The sequence below is a fragment of the Sturnus vulgaris genome, chromosome Z (assembly GCF_052056855.1).
Source record: "Sturnus vulgaris isolate bStuVul1 chromosome Z, bStuVul1.hap1, whole genome shotgun sequence".
NCBI classification, from domain to species: Eukaryota; Metazoa; Chordata; class Aves; order Passeriformes; family Sturnidae; genus Sturnus; species Sturnus vulgaris.
This window is the reverse complement of record NC_142283.1, coordinates 55,963,539-55,983,403: the sequence shown is the minus strand read 5'-3', so window position 1 is coordinate 55,983,403 and position 19,865 is coordinate 55,963,539. Positions and strand designations below refer to the sequence as shown.

The 19,865-nt window shown below is 41.8% G+C and overlaps 1 protein-coding gene across 1 annotated transcript in view; it reads left to right on the top strand.

Annotated features, from left to right (window-relative positions):
• Nucleotides 1-19,865, top strand: part of DMRT1 (doublesex and mab-3 related transcription factor 1) — a 57,503-nt gene that overhangs the window by 23,416 nt on the left and 14,222 nt on the right. Inside the window, exon 4 of the mRNA XM_014877827.2 lies at nt 8,285-8,447. Within this exon, the coding sequence (XP_014733313.2) occupies nt 8,285-8,447 (163 nt within the window). The remainder of the gene's footprint in view (nt 1-8,284; nt 8,448-19,865) is intronic.

Here is a 19,865-nt window from a genome sequence, read left to right as displayed (position 1 = left end):
ATCACTATTCCATGACCCTTTCTCTGCTGTGAGTACAGTGGTATGTGATAAAGAGCTGTCTGTCTTCCTTCTGTGGTGCAAGCCCACACCGTGAGAGCTTTCTTCTCTCAGTGTGTTGATACATGAAGGTACACGGCTCCAGTTGATGGCATCCTCACCAGCTGATTAGTTCAATCACCAGGCCAAGGGGAAAATTAGTCAAGGCAAGTTATAGGATTTTGTGTATGGTAATGGGGTGAGGTGCCAAGTACTTTTTCAGCTCTTTCATTTTGGTTGATTGAGTTAGCCTGGTATAGCAGAGTGTTTCTAATAGTTTACTTCTCAAGTATCTGCAGCACTTAATTGCTGATGCATGGAGATGCCATCACAACACAGGTGAAGGGTGGCAATATTCACCTTGTGAAAATAATGTTCTTGCAGGCTGCTAGTCCTACACTTCACCTAGCACAGAGTGTTTGAGGAAGAGCTGTGTATGTTAAAACTTGTTAAACCTTGGAATGAAGATGTGGTGTCCTCATGATTCTGTTGTCATGTAATGAAGTTTATATAAGAAGTCTTGGCTTAGAGAGTCTGTGTTTCACTTATGAGATTACCTGTTGCTTGTGGAACCTTTGACACCTCTTAAAGAAATAAAAAAAATTGCATGGTTTCCATAATTCTTCTCTTCAGGCCCTGCAGAAACTAATTTTGCAAAAATGCTATTCAAATCAGTGAGATCTTGAAGAGGCAAATAAGGAAAAAATGACATGGTTGTTGTCAAAAAGGACAGTTTTCCTTCCACCAGCAGGCTCAAAGCTGTGGATGTCTCTTGTGGGATATATCACGTGATTCCATTCACCTTTATGTGAATTTAATTATCTACCACATCTAAGATTTTAATTTCTCCAAAGCAGACCTTTTGGGGTCCCTCAGTGCTGTTTTGGTTAGATGTCCAAGCATAGAGAATAAAGGTGCTGCTTTTTGCCTGTAGAATTGGATGTCTTTCCAGCTTCTGAATATCCTAAAACCGGGACCCACTTCTCTGCAGTAGGACAGGGTGTAGTTTAAGGTCAATGTTACTTAACTTACAAGCTCTTAGCTGTTTCTCAAACTGATCTGAAAGTAGGATTGTTATTGCTGGAAGAGTTCTGAGTCATGGGGTTTGCATACTCATACAACAGCGTAACATTGCACAAATAATCATAAAAAGTTTTAGAGGCTAGAAAATGTTTGATGGCCGTGGGTGCAGTGCTGCCAAGGTTGTAAGGCTGTGTGGCACTGAAGATGGGTTTGTTGTAAGGAGAATGAGATGTCAGTTGCTGCACGTGGTTATATATCAATTCTGCACCTGTAGGTTACTGGCAAGGGTTGATCACAGAAATAGCGATAAATGGAGGATGAATAACTAATGAGCTTTTCTGTCAAGCACAGTAAGAAATTAAAGGAGAGTTTCATTCAAAGTATGATCTTCAAAGAGGAATCAGATCTTACTTACACCTTCGGGAGGTTTAGCTGGCAAACCTGTGCATGCTTATCTTCCTTAGAGGAAACGCATAGCTGTTATCTACACAGGGACTTCTGCTGGGCTGCTTGTGCTGAATGAATTTATTCTTTCATGTATAGGCTTTCTTAAACCAGAATCCAGTATGAGTGCATTTTCTTATCTGACTTGTATTGCTGTAACTGTTTTGATCTTTGTTTCTTTGCCAGCATCATAGCTGGGCAGTGCCTGCTGTAACCAAATTAGGGCAGCTTGCTAAGGTGTGAGCTCGCAGGAGGGTTTCTTTGATGGTAGAAGTCACCAGTGTGCTCACTGGAAGGTATTCTGGTTTAAGCTGGGTAGACAAACACCTGGTTTTTCCAGGCTCACAGATCCTAGATTAACTTCAACCACACAGGGAGAATTGCATATTTAACTTCTGGACACAGACAAGGCCTTGAGCAGCCCGGCTGTCTGCTGTTTCAGAATTTAGGGAGCAAGAGAGAATGGCCAGGGAGGAAACATGTGAGTGTGTGTGGGATGAGATGAGGATTAATGCATCATTGAGCATTGGCAAATAAACTGAATCACTGAATCTTTAATGTAGATTAATGTCAGATTTCATTAGTCTTTGTTCTTTTCAGAGGCTGGCATGCTTGAGTGGATTCATAAAGGTGCAAATATTTTATGTATTTCTCTGTAGGTTTTCCTCATCTGTATACAGTCACACCAGAAGCTGTATCCAATGTGATTTGATAAGCGTAATGAAGATTATTATTTTGGTTGAGACTTCTTTGGTCATTTATATTCTGCTGCTCCTTCCCACTCTAAGGCAGATAATCAGACATGTCTGCTGTTGCATCTGAGGAAGAGACAAGCCTAGCTTGGTAGGAAATATAGCAGATTTGGTGGTTACTGTACCTCTTGTTTCACTCCAGTGAAAACATCTGTAGTCTCCCTTGAAGCTCTTGTAATTGCACATTACAGTTGGAATTTGTATGCATTCTATCCAGTTAACAGTAAAATCAGTTTGCCAACATAAATACTGCAAGTTGGAGTGGGTTGGTGTACTTAAAAGTTGGTGCTTCTGAAACTGGTCTCACTTCAGTAGGAGAATATGGGGTGATTGCAGCCTTTTCTGTCACAGCAAAAGTAAAACTTTAATGGACACATCTGGATCTAATCAGACTTGATTCTAAGCTCAGAAACTGCTGGCATGTGATCCAGAGCGCAAATCTAATCTGGACTTATTTTGAGTCAACATCATCCCCAAAAAAATGTTAGAACTTCTGGTCCATACAGCTGAAGCATTAAAAATCGGTGAGATTCAAGGGTCCCCACACCTGAGGACCAGTGGCTGCTTTTTCTTTGTAATTCTGGTGACCCCAGGGATCCTGCTCCTGGGAAGGGTGTTGATGTTTTGGACAGATTTCAGAATTCCCTTCCCTTCCCTTCCCTTCCCTTCCCTTCCCTTCCCTTCCCTTCCCTTCCCTTCCCTTCCCTTCCCCTTCCCCTTCCCCTTCCCCTTCCCGGAACTTCCCGGAACTTCCCGGAACTTCCCTTCCCGGAACTTCCCGGAACTTCCTTTCCCTTCCCTTCCCTACCCTACCCTACCCTACCCTACCCTACCCTACCCTACCCTACCCTGCCCTGCCCTGCCAGTATTCTCGCTTTCAGAACCTCAACTTTTTTGTTCTTTCCTTATACAAATTTAGAGCAAAAATACTGGTGAGAAATTTTTACTTATTTTCTAATGTGGGATTTACATTTTCCATCTGGAAACGAAATCTATAGTACTGCTGATGTAGGAAACTGTTTTTTAAGGATTTCTTAGAAGTACCAAACTTGGAAAAATTCTCTTTTACTAAATCCAGAAGAATGTGGCTATGATAGGACAGCTATGAATTGGAAGAATAGCCACTTGCTAGTAAAAAAGATGTCTCTTTTCAACCTCTACCACCTGCTTCTGCTTTCTGGCCCAGTTTTTCCTCCAAAAAGCCTGTCTCTCCTACAGAAACTGCATTTTTGCTCTCCAAAGTCAGTGTAAAATGTGTACCTGTGTGTGTAAATATATACACATTGTGCAAGTCACTCAAGACAGTCCCAATTTTATGTGTAAGCAGTGAATTACATACTGTATTCATAACATACCCTTCACACTACAGATTTATGCTAAAAGTATCCTAATGTTTCTGACAGCTCATGTGTGACATGAATGCAATCCATATTTCTTGGAGGAGCTAATCTAAGTGGTTTATTTTCCAATACTGCTGATAGGGCTATATCTCTAGGTGTCACTGCAGTTGAGATTCTGATGGTAACATATTGTTTATGGGTCACTGCCTTTGTCTAAAAGAATAGGTTGGAACAGAATAGCAAAGGTTAATTAAGTTTGTCTATCAAGGAGGGACAGATATAGATGTGTCTTGTATTTTCTCTGCTAGAATCAAAGTAAGTCAAGGCAGGGGGTATCATAGACTCATTTTTTCCTTATGCTGGAAAACATGCTTATCTGGTTTCAAGAATGAAACACCTTGGGCAGTATGAGTGCAACAGTAGTTGTGAAGGGTCAGCACATGAGGAATAACATTGCAAGGTGGGAGAGTAGCAGCAAACCTGGTTTATAACTGCAGAAACTGAGGCAGGGAAGTGTTAAATAACTTGCCGCAGTCACACAGCTCACAGGTGACAGAGGGGAGATTACTGATGCCTGAATTTCCATTTCATTGCCTAGTGGCTGCCTTCTTGCCCATGCCAAAAACCAACTTGTGAATTTTGTTGTTTGCAAGAAATGACACAAATGCAATTTTATGCCCACGAAAATGGACTTTAAGATCAAGACAGAAGGAGGAGTTTCTCTGGTGTTTCCATAATTACTCAGTTTGGTAAGTTTGTTGCTGAGTCACTAGTGAAATAAAAGGATGGAAATTGTGGGTAAAGTGACTTGGCCAAAATCATGTGACACACCAGTGGCAGAGCTGAAGGATTGCACTTAGATCTCCTGTGTTGCTTTGAAATTTTTGCAGCCCTTGTCACCCAGGAATAGCATCCATGACCTCCTCCTGTTTTTCTTGGAAACAAGCCCCATAGTCGGGATCAACTGCAAAGTGTGAAGATAACTGCTAAAATAACACTGGTGTGCTCACAAAGAGATTGTGTCTGGCAGCTTCTGCAAATAAAAGAATTACACAGGTGATGTTTTGCCTAAATAAATATCTGGGAAGGACAGGACCATTTTCTAATCTCTGAGGCTAGAGAGGTGAGTCACCACTTGGTGCCTGCTTTGACACCTTCCTGGTTTTGGTTTGGCCACCTTCTCTCCTCAGCTCATTCTGTATGAAGAAGAATTGTTGAGGTTATGGAGGTGTTGCCAGAAGCTTGGGAAGAGGAACTGGACTTTACGTGCTCTTCCAACTATTGAGAAAGGTTTTTTGCAGAAATGGTCTGATGCAAGGACTTTTTCCTCATGTTTTCCCTGGGTTTTGCTGAGTATGCTGTCACTCTTGGACATAGCTGGAGGGCATCACTGATGATTGCTCGGTGACACAAGCCCTGTTTCCAGCTTATCTGTGGGAGGGCAAACTGTAGCTGCCTCTCAGTTCCTCACAGTGGCTTTTCAAGTTGCAAGGAAAGAATTCCCAATGCACTCATGGCCTTCCAATCAGGCCATATTTATTTGTTCATGAATTGTAAGCATCCCACCATTGCTTGCAGTACATCTTTTAAAACATTACTGAGTGTGTGCTGTGTTGTACAATTCAGGAGAAGCTGTAAATGTTGCATAGGCCAACTGCTGCTCCAATGATATGTGTCTCCCACTGAAGTCTGTGAGGTACTTGGTGAATCCTGCAGCTGGAGCAGGGCACAAGCAGTGAGTGGCTGGAAGGGAGCTCAGATTGCCCTCTGTGAAGACTAATGCATGCCTTTTCCTTCTGCAGCTCTTGCTCACCTAAAGCATGCCTTATTCTTTGGCATGGAGGCTGCAGTGAATGCAAACCAGAGTGGTTTATGGGACTGTCCCAGCTCATGCCTGTCTCAGTCTGTTGTAGGGGTGGAAGGGGCAAGGGAGGCAGGAGACAACAGAAGGCCAGGCATTCTCCTGTGATCCATGCATGACCCCAGCATTCCCCCTGGACAGGACCTAGGATAGGATCCTAAACCTGGTACCTAACTGTAGCATTTGGAAAGCTGAACTGCCTCACATTGAAAATAATTGAATATTCCAGGGCTTTCACAAGTCTGTCTTGATCTCCCTTTCTGGCACACAAAAACCTGCAAGGATTCCACAGAGCTGCAGGAGTTAATACAGAACAAATGTCCCTTCTCATGAGGATGTGGTCTCCTAAGCCCCCTTTTTAATGCAGCGCTAAGGTCAAGAATTTTTACAACTGGTTGTTTTTTTATTGTTACTGTAAAATAGGATTGCTAAGCACTATAAAAAGGAAACCTTAGGGTTCAGATTTACTGTGGTGTGGATTTTAAACAGTTTAATAAAACAAAACCAAAAGCTTCTAGATTTTCTTCAGTGGTTAATACACAGCATATTCTTTGCAGAGCCAAGCCTCTGGCTGTCGGTTGAACTGTGGTTCATAGACTTGGTGTGGGTAATAAGATTATAAAACATGTCTCTTGCTAGCCAGCTACCACACACTAATAATAATAGTAGTAATAATTCATTGCATCTGGGGATTTTAGGTGAGTTGTTTTTTTAAGAAATGGAGAAAACCCCTAAAAAAGGTGTTGAAAGGAGACGGATCACTGCATCCACTCTACAGGGAGGGGAGATATGCGCATGATCGAGTCAGTGCCAGGGAGTGATCCCTCCATTTTGTTACAGCTGAAGTAGTCTCTCATGCAGGCAACCTTTTCTCAGTTGTACGTGTGCCTTACACAAGGGAGAAGTGGAGATGTGAGGTCTGTGGATGCTGCCCTGCCCCATCGAGGGAAGGAAGACTGTGTGCAACACAGCAGACAGTGAGGAGTTTGCTAACTTTTTTTCCCAGTACTTCCAGGGCTGTTGAGCTTTGCAGATGTGCAGATTCAAAATGCCCTTTGGACTGTGCTTTTGGGCACTTGGTATTGCACAGAGACAAGGTTTTGTTGAGAGAGTCTTGTTTTCAAAAAGGAGAGTGCCCTTCGGCAGAAGAGGAGAAGCAATGTCATTAGCTCTTTAGCGTTCAGGCTTCCTCAGGATGACTCATTGAATTTTTGAAGAGCAATTTAGTGTTTAGAAACCTCTTAAGTTTCATGGCTAAAAGCAAGTCCCTCAGTACCTGTGCAAGCGTATGCAACTATGCTGCTGTCAGAAGTCAGTGCACTTTGCTTCCTGGGAACAGCCACCATTCTCTCTCTCTCTGTTCTTAATCTCATTGCAAACATGCCTCAGAGAGCACTAACAGGGACACATTATTTGCAGCGAGGCATATGAAAAAGAATATGGAATTCTTGCAGGGACTCTTGCAAAGCAAGGGGATGACTGCATTCTGGGGTGATTCCAGGAGGTGCTGGTGGTTTCTACTGCCAGGACCAGACGCTGTAGGTCTGCTGGCATGGGGCAGCTGTCTGGGACTGCAGATTCCAGCTTCCCCTGCCCCCTGGCTCTGAGCTCTGCAGCCTGGGAAGGGCTGAGGGGCGGGACTCCAGCCACAGCTGGCTGGGACCCAGGGAAACCACCATGGAGCAGGCAGACCTGAGACGGGATGTGGCTGAAAAGGCCACATGTCAAGCATGTCTGCGTATAGACACTGTGTATGGCATAGCTGGATGTGCATTATTATTACCACTGCTACTATCATAACCGGTACAAAACTCTTCTGACATTTTGTCTCTGCCCAGAAGCTTTCCATCTTTCAGTCGTTCACTTCCCAGCACACTTAGGGAAACCAGCTAGTCTTATCTTTCCAATTGAAAATGTTAATCGTGTTCTGGCTTCATTTTTGAGCACTGAGGCCACGTCGCATTGTAGGGCTTTATAACAAATAATAGTAAGTTGGTAGTTCTTTCATAAAACACAAATTTTAACGTATCACTCCTCTGAAGAGATCAGTTTGGATGATATCAGGGCATTGGATTTGATGTCTGAGTGTTGCCACTTTGCTGCAATCTGTGGGAGGGGAAAGGGAAATCTGGTGGATGCTGTGCTGACATGGCAGACCTGCAGGCTGCTGTCCATTTGTGGCTTCACAACCGGCTTCCTGTGTAGTCTAAACACAACATGCTTTTTTTCGGTAACTCAGGAAAATATTTTTCCCATCTTACAGTGTTGTGAGAAAAACAGTGTGCTTGTTTCTGTGTGTGTCACTGCTCAACTCCATGGAGCATATCCTGTGAGAGTCGGTCGATAGGACTGTCCCCCTTAGCCACCCAGCAGGTCCCTGGCAGAGCAGTTATCAGCAATCTGAGATGGGTTAGTCTTTGGGGAGATGTAGGAGCTGGATGGACACTTCACCTCTGACACTGGCCAGGTGTATACACTTGTGTGTGCCATAAGCTGGGGACTTGGCAGGAAGCTGCTTGCAATGAAGGGTACTTGCTTTTGTGCCAGATGCGTCTCCATCTGCAGTAAGATAAAGCAGCCTTAGCTGGGTCTGCTGCTGGTGCTGGATCACATCTTATACCAGACCGCCTGTAGCTGGTCAGTGTGGACAGACTGTGAAGCCACAAATGAAAAACCCAAGGCCAGCATGTCAGAATTTTATTTCCCATGCACCCACTGTGACCTCCTTCAAAGCCATGGAGGAGTAGGGGGGAGGGATAGTAGGGTTGCCCCTATGGCACTAGGGCTTGACTTTCACAGGCTGCTGTTGAATTTCTCTCTCCTGGCAGGTGAAGGGCATGGAGAGACACCACGCTGTCAGCTCCCAGTACCGCATGTGCTCCTACTACCCACCTGCTTCCTACCTGGGACAGGGGGTTGGTGCTCCCATGTGCCTCCCCCAAATCCTGGCCTCTGAGGACATCCCCTCCTCCTCGGAGTCAAAAGCAAGAGGTAAGTGCACCCACTGGGCTGCGTGGCCCCACTTTGCCTTGGACCTGCACCCAGGAGGTGTGGGTTGCTGCTGGGAAGGAGGCAAAGCATATAACGTAGGTGTTTTAAAGATAGTGTCTGATTTCTGGAAGGCGTGTAGTGTGGTGGTGAAGTAAGGCTGATGATGTACAGTCATGCAGTATTGCACTTTCGAAGCCTCATGGTTCAGGAGTCCAGTCAGCTCTACCTTCTGCACTTAACGTATGTCTCTTAAGTTGTACAGCACTTGATGTGCTATCTGTGGTGCTTACCACCTGTCTCCCTCATAGGAATAAATAACCATCTTTGCTCCAACCTCAGAATTACCTTTCTTCTCAGAAATGCTGTCATTTTTTCCACAGGCCTCCCAATGAGCCTTTGCCATCCTTTCTAAACTACATGTGGGAACTACTCCTGCATCCCAACCATGTAATGAAGCCACTTGCAGACTAGCTTCCGTTCTTTTTTTTTCCCAAACTCATCATACCATGTTACTTAATTTAAAACTACTGCAGATAAATCTTTCTTTCCATATTGTGTTTCAGGCTCTCTTAAGGATTACTGTAATGCGCAGTAAATTGCAGCACTGGTGAATTTACCCTGTGGTTTTGACAGTGTTTATCGGACTTCCTTGTTCCCTTACTCCCAGAACTCCCAACACTAGCAGACAGTGTTAACACAGGTGTTAACATGGCTCTGCTGGAGTAATCCAACTCCACTGAGCTGTCTCTCCATCAATGAATCAGGTCAGTAAATGATGCTGGAGAAATAAGAGAAACAGAGAACAAAATCTTCACCCTCTGGCATTCAAAGGTATCTTGAGCCAGGACAATAAGCTTTTCACGCATTTTGTTTCTCTGTACCAATCAGTGAACTTGGCAATTTAATTTTGTATGGTCTGTAGGAAGTACTTTTTTTCAATCACTTTACACCTGCCAAGTTTTAGTGGGTTGTTTTTGTTTGTTTTTTTTTATTTCACAGAGTCACAGCACTGATAACAGCATCCTTCTTCATTTGCCTGTCTTTCTTTCTATACTGAAATTAGTGTTCTCCTCTTTCTGTCTAGTGTAGGATGTATGTTGTGTAGGTTCCATAATTGTTCTCAGTCATGGTCTTTCTGTGGCTGAAGTACTGGTGTCTGTTTCAGTCCTGTCATGTGGTTGTGTCATGGCAGGACCTTAAGGATTCAAATGATGTTTTGGAAGGTGAAGTGTGTATAAAGTAATACCTGTGGCTTGTGTAAGTCAATACTGAGCCCTTGAGTTTACTAACTCCAGAATTATTTCTGTTGAGGAGGTGGCTGTTGCTTCCATAGTAGCTGTAGTCTTCCAGCTAGCTGTGACGTGTTAGATAGATGAAGAAACAACACATGGTGTGATGAAACCTTAGACTTTTCTTCCTTCTCCAGTAGTTTTAAATGGCTTAGAGAAATCAGTGATCCTTGGTTCATTTTCCTTCTCTTTTCTTCAACTTTATTTTATTCCCTCTTTTCTAACCACCACTGAACAGTGACGTCTTCCTTTCTGCTCATTGGTTGGAGAAGCATTTGGTTTTATGCTCAACTGCAGTTGACACTTTTTCTTGCATCCATCACTACTAACTCACTAAGAAGTCTTACCAGCCAAGTGTTTTTAAAAATAGACAAAAGACCTTATACCCTTTGTTCCCAAATGCACTTCAGTAATTTTTCATTACTCTAGAAAAAAATTATACGTAATGTTCCACTGATTTTTAAACTGCATAAATACTGTATTTTCAATAATCCCTGACTGCTTCTCCAGACACTATTCCACATACAGATATTGTTCCCTAAGTTACACCATCAATCAGAAACCGACAAGCAGTGAGATGTAATTTACTGAGATCAAACAGCATTTTCCAGACTCTGAAGAAGTGTTTTTCCATAGCAGGGAGCTAGTGGGTGAAAGAGGCACCAATGTTTTTTGAAGAAATTTTAAGCCGTGAGCAGGATCATAGCCAACAGGCTTCTTAGCAGTATCTTCTGTTTTCTTAGGCATGTTCTTGGAGAAGATGTTTCTACTTTTTCTGTCTACAGACAAAATAATATCCCCAGGAAATATATTGTTTACTCTTCCGTGACATTTTTATTTTGGTGCTTTTCACAGACCTTAGAGGTTAGATTTTTCTTGCCTCTTGTCACCTGTGTGAGTTCTGAGTGGATCCTGTATATTAAAGAGCGTGGGTCGTTTCCCTATGGTATTGACTGCATGTGTTGCAGTTGCTGTCTCCTACAAAAGACACGTTCTTAAGTATTTCTCTGTTGATTGTTGGGCTGAGATTTCTTTCCAGTGCCTGACTCCTTCGTTATGAAGTCTAAGTGACGTGTTTCTGCAGGGTTAGTAGTTGCTGAAGACAGCTCTAGTGCATGTTTTAAAGGAGCAAATCATACTTTATTCATTTCTTTTGTATGTTTGAAGTGGTAATCATGCTCAGAGGCTTCCTTTCTTTTTAAAAATATGTATTGATGGATTTTAGATCCAGAAGGGAACATTAGGATCATCTAGTCTAATCTACTATATAATGTAGACTATAATGTAAAACTTCACCTAAACTCCTGCACAAACCTGTGACTATATTTTTAAGATCTCTGTGAAGACTTATGTACTGCTAACCCAGAAATTTTGCAGGAGGGTAACAGGGTGCTTAGAAGAGCTGCAGGTCAAAATAAAAAACTGATTTTTTTAGCCACATTTTCAAAACATCTGAAATGTGCATCTTTAGCAAAAATGGCTATTAAATTCCCAGACATGAATCTGCAGTGGTCTTAAAACACACACATACAGTCTGTTACCCTTACTTCAGCTGCAGCTTCAGCATTATAGACGCTTTGCCAGTTCATGTGTTGTCGTGGTATGTGAGTGAGACCATTTAGCTAATTTTGTTCTGGTAAATTAACTGCCTGCTTAGACCAGTTACAGTAGAAGAGATGAGAGATGAACAAGCAGATCTACGCTTGCTTTCTTTCAATGATGTGAAGGTCTCTGGAAGCTTCTAGCACTTGAACAGGACCATCATGGCATGCTACAGTGTCTTGACTGTAGTAATGGGCTGATGTTTTCTGAGTAGCAAAATACCATCAGTCAATCTCTTTGCAGTCTGAAGTGTTTCCAAGTAAAATGTTTTTCTTCCAGCTAAGCACAGCTGCTGCCCTTTCAGCAGAAACTGGAAAAGAGGGGAGAAAAAGTTGATAAACCAGTGACAAAGAGCAAGAGGATGTTTGTAGAGGGCTTCTTTAGGTCACCAAGTTTTAAATTCTAGGCAATAATTTCTAGGTAGGAGGGAGACTTTATACTCAGTAGTGCAAAATACTTCCTCCTCCTTTTTTCTGGAAAAGCAATGGGAGGAAAATACATATTCGAATGTTGTCAAATCTTGTGCATATGCATGAAGAAGTATACTTTTGAAAGACGAGTTGAGAATTGGGGAAGTGAGAGTGGGACACAACAACGTATTTCATCTGCAAAAGCCAAATACTTTGCATGGTCTTTTTTCTCCCTCCCCCCCTTTTTTTAATTTTTTAAATGAAGCTTCTTAGGTTTGGTGTGCTGCCCAGAATATTCTAACATCTTCTGCTGATTTTCAGTCAGCCTCTCCAACATTTATACTTGTGAAATAACCTGCTCAAGACCTTGGTTTGAGAGAGCAAAAAAAAGCACATGCAAGGCACATACCTCACTCTGGGTCCTGTTTCCACTGCAAGTTCAGCATTTGTTTATCTGTTTGAAAGTGTTTTCCAGTTTTGGGAAAGTGGTAGAAAAATTTAACGTTCAAACAGAAAGATGAAAAGGACAAACATTCCTGTATCTGCAGACACTTCAGAATTTAGAGTAGTTACCTGGTCTTAAAGTTGGCATGGAGTAAAAGCTCCTCTATGTCCTCATTTTGTGAAATGTTGAGATAATTACACCATATGTCTGGCTATGGTGAAATATATGTCTTGCATTTAAAATTTTGTTCCAGCTGCTGAACAGATTTGAATTTTGTTTTCCTGTCCTAAGTGTCATGAGTGTTGGAAATACAAGGAATGAAGCACTTGGAGCAGTGCTGTGTTTGCAGCTTAAACATTAAGCAAGAGTCTGAAAGTTCTCCCAAAGACATATAAGAAAACACGATATTTTGATACAGAAAACATCAGCAGTTTCGTGTAAATAAACAAACATTTTATGAAGAAGAACATTTCTGGTAACAGGTTTTATGTGTCAGCATAACGTTGCTTCCAGCACTAAAACACTTTTTCACAGTCCTCTCTAGAATTCAGATAGCAGGTATCCCCAGTTTTAAAGCTGTGGAAGTGAAAGCAACACAGACATCTCCAGAATCTGCATTTAGAGACTCAGCCCTGCCTCTGTGCTTGAATGCTGAATCAACAGCAGTACTAAGCTGTGGGAGAAGCCCAGCCAAAGGGGAGCAGCTCTGTAAAGAGCCTCTTCCAGTAGTTCCACAAGAAAGTAGTTCCACAAGATGTTGGAAGCAGTCTCCTTGCTTAAGATAAAAAGTTTCACTTTGACAAAAGTGTTGCTGGAATGCAAGGAATGCTATATGCCCTGGAAACATTCCTGAGAGATGGAAAGATTGGATGTTTTCTTCCCAGCTGGGTTTTTGTGCACCAAAGTTATTCTCCTTTTTTGCAGCTTCATATATATCATAATTTTGCATGAATACATGTCCTAGAAGTGAGTGCCGTGACAAGCAAGTAAGACTTCAGAGCCCCAGGTGGCATCTGGCTGTACATTCAGAGAGGTCAAATCCTGGTAAGCAAAAGGTCAATGAGACCATTTCCTTGAACCTGAACTGCTTTCTGCAAGCATCCAAGTTATAAAGACAGCACTGCAGACAAAGCAGGCTGGTTTGATAGGGCTGAGAAATTGCCCCAAAGAACAGCAAAAAACCTTGCCGATGTCTGCTCTTAATTTGCAGCCAGCTGGGAAGATGCACGGACAGAGCTATACTAATAAAGTTCTTTGGAACTGGGAAACAATTGTAGCAAGTAGCCCAGTTATCTTCTGTCAGCTGGCTAGCCACAGTCTGTGTAAGCTTAAGAGTAGCTGTTTCAGTCCCAGGCCGTCCAGGTGTTGTCAGGTGTGAGACGTGCTTCTTTTCTGTGTGCCTCTTCGGAGAGCATCACCAGAATTTATCTTGAGTTTGGAAGGATTTCAGCAGCAGAGTGTATGGGGAGGATAAAATTTTGCACCCAGAAGTTCATCAGTATTTAGCTTGTATGTTATGTATGTGTGTCTATCTGTGCATCTTTTCCTTAAAAAGTGACCTCTACTAAACAATATGATGAATATTCTTGAATATTGATGAATATAATGAGGAAAGAGCAAGCAGTGTTTGCTGAAAACTCGAGACTCTAGTTTCCACTATAATTTTACATCAAACTCTTAGCAATAGATTTTGAAATAACACTAAAGGAGAGGAAAGGGGTAAGGATCTAAATCTCTAGATCTTCAACAGTTCACTTGAATGGGTCACTTGAACTTGAGGCATCTGTTTGTTTTTTTGTGCATTCTTGTTTCTCCTTACAGTCCTCAATGGCTATGCTGCATGCAGCTTCCCTTTGGCACTGATTACAAGGATGGTGAGCAGATTTGTATTACATTTCCACATGCCTTAGTTATGCTGCATGTGCATTGCAATGTTCTGTAGATCTCTTTAGGCAAATGACTTTTTGACGGGTCATTGTCATTAAAAATTTGAATTTTGGATGTAGCTGAACAGACAGTTGTTGGTTGTGGCCTTTTTTATCTTATAAGCTAATTGGGTTGCTAACCCTGATTCATGACAGTATTAAGAATACTTGATAATTTCAGTAATTGTAAGGTGAGCTGTCAAAATACATTTGAGAATGTAAGGCATATTCAGTGTAAGCTTACTTTTCTGTGTCTGGAAGTATTTTTATAAATCACTGGTCTGTGTTCTAAATGAGTTTGCATTAATGAAGATTTGAGCAGTATTAAAATAACTTTTTAAGGTCGGATGGGAATTCCTAGAAATAAAGTAATATGAGCTTTTTCTTTTTTTTTTTCCCACTCTTCTTTAGTTCAGTTCTGATTAAAAGGCTCATTTTAGTAGTTCCTTCCCTAACATTTATGTTATGTTCACTCAGAAGCACACAGAACAGCATTGCATTTGATGACCACAGAACACAGGCCTGTTCTGATTCACAGGTTTTGCTGATTCATGTCAGGGCAACTGACAAACCCTTGCTGTTTGATCTCGGAGCAGCTACTGGTCCTGCTTCAAGAGTAGTAGAAAAAAATATATTTTTGTAGGCTTTCCACCTGTTTTTGTAGAAACATACATATTTCTGGACTGAGGCTTTAGCATCCCCTAGCAGGAATTTTAAGCTTTTGTGGAAGCTGTGTGGGAATGTCATAATTTTTCATCATCCTAGCAAGAGGGAGTGGGGAAGCCTGCAGTTGCCAGTGTCACCCCCATCTCCCCCCACACCTGCAAAACCACATGCACATGCATAGTTGTCAGAAAAAGAGTTTTTCTTCATGAGATGTGTTTGTCCATTGTTTAGTATTTTGTGTGGATCAAAGGATGCAGCATTTTTGAAGTTGAAGCTTGCGTTTTGTTATGAGTTTCAGGCTTTGAGTTGGTAAAACAAGGGTTTGGGGAAAGTCCTTCTATTCTGAGGAAACTTAAATCAGTGGTGCAGTTGGCCCAGGCAGGTGCCAGATCCAAAGCAATACCTTTATGTATTGCTGCCAAAATCTCTACTTCTTCAGTTTCCTTCCATGAAAAGAAGTTTGCAGTGTCCCATCAATCACAGTCAGGAAGGCCTCTCTGAGGGTGCAGCAGAGAGCTGGCAGTAGGAGAGTGCCACCCTGGTGGCACTGGGTCCTGAACAGGGCATCAGCATCTCTCTGTGCACCTGCCAGGCTGGAGAAGAAAGAGCTCCATATTCAGCTATAATCTCTTCAGTGCGTGAGAGCCTGCCTAGGCCACCTTGCAGTTCAAACCAGTTTTGCAGCTCTGGTGGGTCTGCATCTGAGCTAGTTCTTCTGCAGCTTCTTCTGCTTATAAAGTAACCCTGTGCAGACTGTGAGAAACTCTAGCAAAAGCGTTTGTTACTGAGCTCTAAAAGAAAAAGGGAAAAGAAAAAAATTGCTAAGTCTTTGTGGAGTAGGCTGGCCTTGCCTCTTGCAGGGAGCTGAATTGTGATTCTTTGCAAGTGGTTGTTGCAATCCATGGTGTTGTTCCCAGAATGATCTCAGGGAAAACAAGGGGTAGCATCTGTTCCAACTTCCGTGCTTGCATGTTATGAGTTTTCTGTCTTTTCCTTTCCCCTGTGACAAAAGCAAACTTCTGACAGAAGAGAAGTAGCTTTCCTACAAGCAGTTGGCAAAGTTGCTGGAGGATGTGTGTAACTGCACAGGGTAACAGGGAATTGTCATGTGGGAACAGGACCAGACAGTCCATAATTAATTCTGCCTATTTATAAATATGCATATTTATATTGCATGTATAAATAAAAAACTGATGTATGTTCTCTGCACTTGATGTATGCAACCCTGCAGGACAGGATGGGGGACAGATACCAAGGCTACCTGATGGGCTTTCTTAATTTGGCAACCATCAGCGTGCCTGCCCATCAGACATTTTTAATTCCTGTAATTCAGTGTAGCTGACGAGTTTATTTCCAGTGCTTCTCTCAGGCATAGCTCAGGCCGAGTACAAGTTGAATAACCTTCAGGAAAGCTGTGCTGTCCTTCTGTCGGCCGCTGTCTTTGAAAATTGCCTGCAGAGTTAGTGAGCAGGAACAGTTAAGATTTACAAACAATGATGAAGCTTGTCATGCATCTTTCACCATTCATCATCTGGGTGCCGTGGCTGGGCGGTGAAGTGTTCTTCATAAAAACCAGCTCAGTGTGAAATACACCTCGCAGCAATGTTTACTGCTCTGAAACTCGTCAGCAGCCCTTTATAGTAAATCCAGATTGCGATGTGACATTACAGTATATCATTGCAGAGCGCGCTGGGGTTTACACTAGGAATGAGTGCAGTTCACACCAGATGAGATGTCGAAATTGAGTTATGTAGGAATTTGGCTGTTATATGGGGATAGCTTTTGTTTTCTGAAGACTGAAAGTTAGCTTTATATATATAATATATATAATGTACACATACCTGCACTTGTGTGTGGGTGCCTATATCGATATACATGGATATATAGATACACATACACCATGCACACATTCTGTATGCACATTCTGTATACAAAGACTGCATACACACAGATATCTCTGACAGGACCCTGTCTTATGTTTATGCTGTTTCTTAGTAAGTATTTCAGTATTTTGTTAAAGTGCTTCATTTTGAGGTTGCCTCTTCAGTGAAGTAGCCGTTTATTTTCAAAAAATTCTTTTTTCAAAGAGTTTTCTATGTACAGTAGAAGTTATGTATTTGGCTGGTATCCACTGGACAGAGCTGAACAGATTTGGTTTTTGTGGGGGTTTTTACATGTGAATGTCTCCTAGAGCTTGGAAGGTGAAGCTTTCAGCAGAAGATTTAGGGAAAACTTAGGGAGAAACTTTAAAATACAAAAACTGCGGAATTTTCTGTACATCTGGCCGTGTGCTGAGTTTGGCCACATTCTCCCTGCTTGTGTTAGTCCTTTCAGCTGCAGTGTGGACACAAGGTCATTGAGAATAGGATAAAATAGTAGCTACCTTTGTTTAATTACGTAAGTGGGAAGTCGGTGCAAAGTACAACCAAGACACTTTGTGTATCTGTAAGTTGAGACTGAGTCGTTGGAGATAAATGTGCTGTCTTGGGCATCTGGTGGTCTGAGAAACACCTCTGGAGTTAAGCAGTAATAGCTGCATAAGGTGGAAAGCATGCTGTACTGGTTGGCCTATAGACAAGGACAATAACTTGCTTCAGTAAAATTCAGGTATTTTGGTGGTAGTTAATGGGTTAAAAGACAGAAAATATTTGAGATAGACCAGCGAAGTTTTTAAATGCTTCCTATGATTTTGAGTGGTTTTATTTCAGTGCTGTTCTGCAAAGCCTGTGAATTAAGTTATATTTCACTGTATTCAGTGCTGTGACTGCTTTATTTTCCGAGGTTGAAACAAAGCTGTCATTTTCTGGAATCTTCACTGAAGTCTTTTGGTTTTATTATTGCCTGACTTTTCAACTAGAGGGGGAGATATATTTGAAATACTGTTATATTTAATTTTAGCTTTCTGAGACCTGTGCTCAGCTATTAAATATATTTCAAAAGTGGAAAAAGGAGTGGGACTGCAGTTGTTACAACGAACAGGAGAGATAACTATACTTCATTTGTCCTCCTTAACTGTTTTCAGTTCCTGCACTTGTTTTTGCTTTGAGTGCTAATACTGCAGTGAAATTGTACTTTTCTAGCTCAGAACAGTTTTCGCAAATGAGTTTATTAGTAGTAATTTTATTTGGTTGTTTGTTACATTTATCAAAAAAAGCCAACACTGTAAAATTGATCTTTGAGTCTGCTACAGCCAAAATGAAGGTAAAGCTTCAGATTCACTAATCGTGTAAGTATAGAGGTTTCCAGGCTTACCAGTAGCATTCTAGTCTTATTTGTATTCATAATTAGCTTAATGATACAATATAAATGTCACCTACTTCTTTACCGTAGGCTTTAACGAATTTGGTGAAGTTTCTTAGGGAGGAGGGAGGGTAGAGGATGGACAGAAAGGTGACAGCAGTGGTGAAAGAAGTGTTAAGTATTAGTTATGAAAATTTTTTTACTCCTTTTGAGAGGGAAAAGTTCGGATACCATTACTTTTGTGGCTTGAATGTGGGGTAGATAGTAAAACTGTCACTTATAACATAGTGGTTTCAGGCAGCAGAATGTTGCATGTAAAATCAGAGGGGTTTATTTCTTCACAACCTTGACTGCTTTATGTATCCACTCAATTTCTAGTAACTTTACTAAGCTACAGCCTTCAGATATTAGTAAGTGGTGCCCTGTCATAGGGATGCTGTAATGGCCTCAGGAAGCTTGAGTCACGAATATGTACTTAGAACACTTCTGTAGAGCTTATCATTTAATTTCCCATTCTGCCAGGTGACTCCTTGCTCTTTGCAGTGTCTGCTTTACATAAACCAAAGAGATCTATCTCTATGACTTAGGGCAGGAATTAGGAAAAATACTCTAGATTCCACATTAACATTTACTGCAGTGTTGGCATCCAGTTGTTGCTGTCCAGACATCACCAAACGTGAGTTAAATGGGTAAGTGTGGGCCAGGATTGAGAGAAAAAAGTTGGTATTTTGTAGATCAGGTCAAGTCACTTAATTGTATATTGTTTTCTCACACAAAGGTCTCGTGATGACGATGACCTTTTATTATGGTGACCCTACAAAAAGCCAAATCGAATATTACCTATAGGGCACCATAAAAATAGTCCAAGAGAAATGGCTCAGATTAGGGGGAAAAAACTGCACCACAAATGAGCTAACAGTTCGTTGGCTGATTATGACTACCTTATAGTATCCAAGAATTGTCAATCATACCTTAATGTTTATAGAAGTGAAAAGTCAATGTGCAGTTGTTTAATTTGACATGACTCTCAGTCTGAGAAAGTGTAATCGCTGGAGGGGACAGTTAAGTAGCTGTGCTCCGTGTCAGGCTGTCTCGCTCTGACTACTGCACTAAACGCTTTCCTGATGAGCGATAGATTTGTTTAAATACCAGGATAATTGCTAGCTACAGCATCCAACACTCTTTTAATGCCTTGTACTACATCTGTATTGGCGCTTGCCTGAGGCTGTTTGAGGTTTCTGCAGGGAAGAAGGCATGTACCTTCAATTACATTGTTCTCCTTCGGGTTTTGAAGGGTAATTGTTGCAGACATAAATAGGCTATGATAAATTACATTTCGTTTCTTCCAAACTTGTTGAAGTAGATCAGACATGCCAGTGTTACAGCTGCTTTCTGATTGTGACATCTTGGTAGTCTGCAGTACTGAGAACACACAAAGAACAAGACAAAGTGTTCCTTCACCGGAAAAATGGAAAAATACCAGACCTGTAATGCTATGCTGGTGCAAAGCCAGTGAATTCGTTTTGCGTGCATAAAAGTATTTGCTTCCTCTCACTGCTTCCACATGTGTAAATTACGATCATATATAAATATTAATGCTGATTGTGAGTAATCAGAATAGGAGAGAGACTCAGCTCTACTCTCTGTAATTGGGAGGGCAGCCACGTCTTACCTTTTTAGTGCTGTTAGCGTTCTAAGGAGAAGACTGAAGAGCCCTTGTAGTTTCTGTCAGGGTGGTTGCTCAATGTTTGCGTTTTGGTGAGCACATTCCTGTTGTGTCACAGCACGCACAGTGTGGTGCAGCTGCAATGCAAATACCAGCAGCTCCCTACCCTTCCCTA